The 6000-nt window shown below is 38.8% G+C and overlaps 1 protein-coding gene across 1 annotated transcript in view; it reads left to right on the forward strand.

The window, feature by feature from the left end:
• Positions 1-6000, forward strand: part of CEP97 (centrosomal protein 97kDa) — a 60170-nt gene that overhangs the window by 37083 nt on the left and 17087 nt on the right. Inside the window, exons 8-9 of the mRNA XM_006868623.1 lie at positions 1604-1737; positions 2279-3053. Coding sequence (XP_006868685.1) covers positions 1604-1737; positions 2279-3053 — 909 coding nt within the window. The remainder of the gene's footprint in view (positions 1-1603; positions 1738-2278; positions 3054-6000) is intronic.

A 6000-nucleotide genomic window follows, 5' to 3' on the forward strand; every position in this document is an offset into this window, starting at 1 on the left:
TACCTTCCGATCACCAGTAACTATCAGTACATCTTGATTGCATGTTTGATCAATTTCAGACTGAAAAAGTTGGTAGAATTCTTTAATTTCATCTTCATTGGTTTTAGTGATTGGTATATAAGTGTGAATAATAGTGGTATTGACTGGTCTTCCTTGTAGGCGCATGGATATCGTAGCACAGACAGCATTGTACTTCATTACTGATCTTGTCATGTTCTTTTTGATGATGAGTGTGACACCATTCCTCTTCAAATTCTCATTCCTGGTGTAGTAAACCCTGTCATTGTCAGATTCTAAATGACCATTTCAGCTCACTAATGCTTAGGTTATCGATGTTTATTCATTTCATTTTAGACAATTTCCAATTTTCCTTGATTCATACTTGGTACATATCATGTTCCAATTATTAATGGAATATTAGAGCTGTTTCTCTTCATTTTGAATTGCGCCCTATCAACAAATGAAGGTCCCAAGGGCTTTTCCCCATTCGCATCATCGCGGTCAACTCTACTTTGAAGAGACAGCTCTTCCCCAGTTGCATTTTGAGTGCCATCAAACTGGAGGGACTCTTCTGGCACTACATCTTACAGTATTCTGGTGCTCTTCATCATGTTTCAGTATTCAATAATCTGGTGCTGATAGTGTTCCATTGCTATTCATAAGGTTTTCAGTGACTAAATATTCAGAAGTAGTCCATCTGTCCTTCTTCCTAGTCTGTCTTCAACTGGAAGCTCATGTGAAACCTGACCATCATGGGTAACCTTGCTAGGATCTAAAATACCTGTGCCATAGCTTCCAGAATCACAGCAACATACATGCCACCACAGTACGACAAACTAACAGATGAGTGGTGGGGATGTTTCACACGTGTTTTTAAATAACATTAAGAAGCATAGCTAGACCTCAGTCTTCAACCAAACCACAGACAGGTTTACAATAGCAACAATAACATTAATGAAATATTCACATCTTAGAATAATCAATTATTTGAGATAAAAATGGCAGTATTTACCCAAGGATAAAGTTCATTTGCTGATAGCAAAGAAGGCATAAACAGGAAACAAAGGGAGGATGTTTCAAAAAAAGTGTGGTGGTGGTGGTGGTATGCTGTGGAGTCGGTTCCAACTCATAGTGACCCTGTACAGGATTTCGAAGGCTGTAAATCTTTACGGGAGCAGAAAGCCTCATCTTTCTCCTGCGGAACCGCTGGTAGGTTTGAACTGCTGACTGTGAGGTTAGCAGTCTGATTCGTAACTACTATACTACCAGAGTATAGGTGGATGCATTTAGTTGTCAAGTGATGTCGAGTTGGTTCTGCTCCTAGGAACCCTGGGTAGGGTTTCTGAGGAGCAGCTGGTGGGTTTGAACTGCAGTTAGTTGTCACTTCTTTTTTCAGAGATGAGAGTGTCTCTATGCAATTTAAAATATGTTTCTTAATCTTCTCTAGCCATTGTTTCCAAATGAGGCTTTATAATTTGGAGATGATAAAAATGATCAACTTTTAAAATATGAACTTTCATTTTTATTACCTAGGAAGCAGAAAAGCTTTCTTTGTGTGTGTGTGTTTGTTTTGTTTGAAATTATATCAGCTGTTGATTTTTAGGTTTCACCAGAGACAGTTGATGAATCAAAGCCAAAGTGAAGAATTGTCTTCTCTTGCTCCTGTTGAAACAAAGTCACCCCTTGTCCCTGAGCATTCAAGTCCTGTTCATGATTGCCAAGTAGTCCAGGAAAGTGGTAAGTCATTTAATATGTTGGGGACCATAAAACAGAAGAAAGTACATATTTTATAATTGTTTTAGTTGGTTAATATGAGGGGGTTCAAATAATTTGTGGAAGTGTATAATTTTTCCATGAACTTTTAGAAGCCCTCTCTTATAAATAATCAATAGATTGTATGCAAGGGGTGGGGTACAAAAAAATTTGTGAAAAAATTCCATTACCTTTTAACTCTATTTTTCCACAAACTTTTTGAAGCTCTCTCATGTGTACACACATATATATGTACACATATATGCAGATGTCTATATATATGATTTGTATTTCTTATTTAAATAATCTATGCACTACTGCCTTTTGTTAGAGCTGATGATATGATTCTTATGATTAGATTAAATATTCATTTTCTTAAAGAATCTTTGGTTTGATATTTTAGGCACAGTGGTGGAAATCATTAAGGCATTTTATTAAATTTAAGGGATTAGATTTAATTAGAAAGATACAAATAAGAAATTCTTTAAATATTTAGCAATGTAAATTGCATTCTTTATGCTTCTAGAACCCATCATTCAAGTCAATTCTTGGATTGGCATAAGCAATAAAGATGATCATCTATATGCTGTTATGAATAACTTTCCAGCCTCTGTACACACTACAAGATATTCTCGAAATGACCTACACTTAGAAGACATCCAGACAGATGAGGACAAGCTAAACTGTAGTCTTCTCTCTTCAGAGTCTACTTTCATGCCAGTTGCATCAGGATTATCTCCAGTATCACCTACAGTTGAGCTGAGACTACAGGGTATTAACTTGGACCTAGATGATGATGGTGTTAAAGATGAATCTGTGAAAGGGCTGGAAAATCAGGACTTGGATAAAGAAGATGAAAAGGCTTTATGGACTGCAAATGAGAATTCTGTTAAAATAAAGCAAAGGGAGATCATTGCAGATGTAAATGAGAAAATTGGGCTGTTACTTTGTCCTGAGCCAGCAATAACCAGTAATGTCTTAAAGGATGATAACCATGGTCTTACATCTTTTCCTGAGTCTGTTGGACAAAATGTCTTCCATACACAGCCAGATAGTGAAGACACTATGTCTCAAACTGCTTTAGATAGACTTTCCTGTCGGATTTTAACCCAAAGATCTGTTGCTCTGGGCAAAGATGAAATTACCCTTCAGAAATTGAATGAAGCAGCCACCAAGCTTCAGGCCTGTTGGCGGGGTTTTTATGCCAGGAACTACAACCCTCAAGCCAAGGATGTGCGTTATGAGATTCGACTGCGCAGAATGCAGGAACACATCGTCTGCTTAACTGATGAAATAAGGAGGTAGGTCAAAAGTACTGTTGGTATGCCAGGTCAGATTGTTAAGAGCTGATTCAGAACACCCAGTCAACGATTTCACACGTTGTTGCCACTGTTGGTTTACTTATTTGTCTCTTACAATAGACCGAAAGCACCTTGAGGGCTGAAACTGCCATGTGCATCTCTGTCTCTAGCACAAATGTTGGAAGATAGATGCAAATAGCAATTAATACTGAATGAATGCAAGTGAGCATTGTAGAAGAGCTTTATCAGTATCTATAATTCTAATCATGGAAAGGTAAGAAATTGGAGGAAAGCTGTATAAATATAAAAACGGGAAAATGAGAAAGTCTTACTAGAATCTAGTAGGTGACATAGGAATTAAAGTGGCAGGAACTCAAAAAGGGGTAAAATTCTGGGGCTGTGGTTGGAATGATTTCTTAATACAGTGGCTCACATGCTTTACTCATTGTCAACCCAGAAAAACTAGGATGTCATGAGTTTATTTTGACTGTTAATGCCTCAACTAGCAATGTTTATTAATATTAGATGGAGGATGCAGCAAAAGAGGTTGAGAAGGAACATCTAGAGTGAGAGGGGAACTAGCAAAGTATGTGTGCCAATTCCAACAGAGGTAGGTGTTTCAGGAAGGATGAGAGGTACTACTGTAGGATGAGGACGGAGAATGATCCATTCGATTTAGCACTGGGAGGTCATTGGTGCCTGTGTCAGTGTCCACAACACTACTCAGGTTAAGTGATTTTCTAGAAAGATTCACAGAACTCAGAAAAGGTGTTCAGCTCATGGTTATGGTTTACTACAGTGAAAGGAAACAAATTAAAAGAAGCAAAGAAATGCACATAGGGCAGAGTCCAGGAGAGGCCAAACACAAGCTTCCAGCTGTCTACTACTGATGGAGTTGTTTGAAACTGGGCTGTATAGTGAATGGGAGGTGAAGAATTTAAAGAGTGAGTATATAGCAACTGTTTTTGGGAAGTGTTGCTGCAAGAGGAGAATTGAATGGTTGCTGTAGGAGGATGTGAAGTCAAGGAAAGTTGTATTTTAAAAGATGGGAGATGCAGAACAAGTATGTGTGATGATGAGAATGATTTAGTATGCAGGGAAGAGTTGATGTTGCAGAGAAAAGAAGAGATAAGTACAGAAATGAAGTTCCTGAGAAAGTGAGAAAAAAGATCCAGTGCACAAGTAGAGTGGTCTGGGGTACAAGCAGGTTGGAGGGTGGAGGGTGGGAAGATGGAGAAGTCCTGTCTGATACTTCATTTTGTTTTTCGTTAAATGATGTGTTCAACATTTGAGAATGACGAGAGGGGTAGGGTGTGGGAGGCTTAAGGAGAGAAGTGTGAGGTGGTTGTTGTTGATAGGTGCTATCAAGTTGGTTCCAATTCATAGTGATCACATGTGACAGAGTAGAATTGCCCCATAGGATTTTCATTTCTTTTTTTTTTGCTTTGTTGTGAATTGAGTAAAGGTTTACAGAGCAGATAAGTTTCACATTCAACATATCTATACTTTGTTCCATTACAATGATTGCAGTCTCCTCCATGTGCCATCAGTTAACAGTATTTGTCTCTATTTCCTTTAACTCTTGCACTCCTCCCTTTGTCTCCTGCTACCTTAATGTTTCTTCTGCCAACCTTCCCTCTTGTTGTATATGGCCTGCCTCATCACCTCTATTAACATATGTCTATTCTCTAGCCTGGTGTGGTGCTGTGGGCTAATGTGCTATACTGCAAAGTCTATTTGAACCGCAAGGTTGGTGGTTCAAGCTCACCAGTCGCTCCTTGGAAACCCAATACAGGGTCATAATGGGTCGGAACCAACTTGACAGCACTTAACAATAACAAAAACAACATCTTCTAGCCAGTGAATAATCTTTTGTCCCCCATAGGGTTTTCTTGACTGTAAACTTTTAGAAACACTGCCAGATATTTCTCTGGAACTGCTGGGTGTATTCAAACTAACAGACTTTTTTTGTGGTTAGCACTTGTTGTGCCACCAGTGCACCTTTGTTTGAGGTGTTATTGTTGTTAGGTGCAGTTGAATCAATTCTGACTTGTAGCAACCCTATGCACAATAGAACAACAAACACTGTTCGGTCCTGTGCCATCCTTACAATTGTTGTTATGTTTGAGCCCATTGTAGCTGCCATTATATCAGTCCATCTCCTTGAAGATCTTCCTCTTTTTTACTGACCCTTCACTTTTCATGAGGCCCTTCTCCAGGGGACCAATCTCTCCTAATAACATATCAAAGAATAAGAGACAAAGTCTTACTCGTAAGGAACATTCTAGCTGTACTTCTTACTTCTTTCTTTTTTTTTTACATTCAACAAATTATATTTCATCTCAGTTTCATTTCAGTGACTAAAATCCCCTCCCTGCAGCAACAGTTATTCTACTTCTTCCTGTGACTTCCCTTTTACATCATATATTTCACAAATGAACAAAGCAAAAATAATTGAAGTACACATATAAAACAAAAAATATCTATTCATTTAAATGTTCTAAGGGCATACATATTCTGCAAGCCAGTCTCCTACCCGCTGGCAAACAGCCTTATTCAGACCATGAGCCTAAAGCCCACAGCTGCGCTATCTCTCTGTGCCATCACCTCTGCCACCATCTCTGCTGTCACCACTTTTCTGGGTAGGATTCTAGGTGGGATCTCATGCTCTACTTGATGGCTCTGGGATTGTCTGTTCCTGAATTGAAAGATTAACTACTCCCCCTTTTTAGTTACACATCTAAATTACACCATGGCTTGGGTCAGGCGCACCTTAGTCCCCAAGCTGACATCTTTGCTTTTCAACACTTAAAAAAGGTCGTGCAGCAGATTTGCCTAATGCAATACATCGTTTGATTTAGGTGTTCCCATGTTCTGTTCGAACAACTGCTTCTTGGTCCAGATACAGATTCTTAATGAGCACAATTAAGTGTTCTGGAATACTCAT

Source organism: Chrysochloris asiatica, unplaced genomic scaffold (assembly GCF_000296735.1).
Source record: "Chrysochloris asiatica unplaced genomic scaffold, ChrAsi1.0 scaffold00120, whole genome shotgun sequence".
Lineage (NCBI taxonomy): Eukaryota > Metazoa > Chordata > Mammalia > Afrosoricida > Chrysochloridae > Chrysochloris > Chrysochloris asiatica.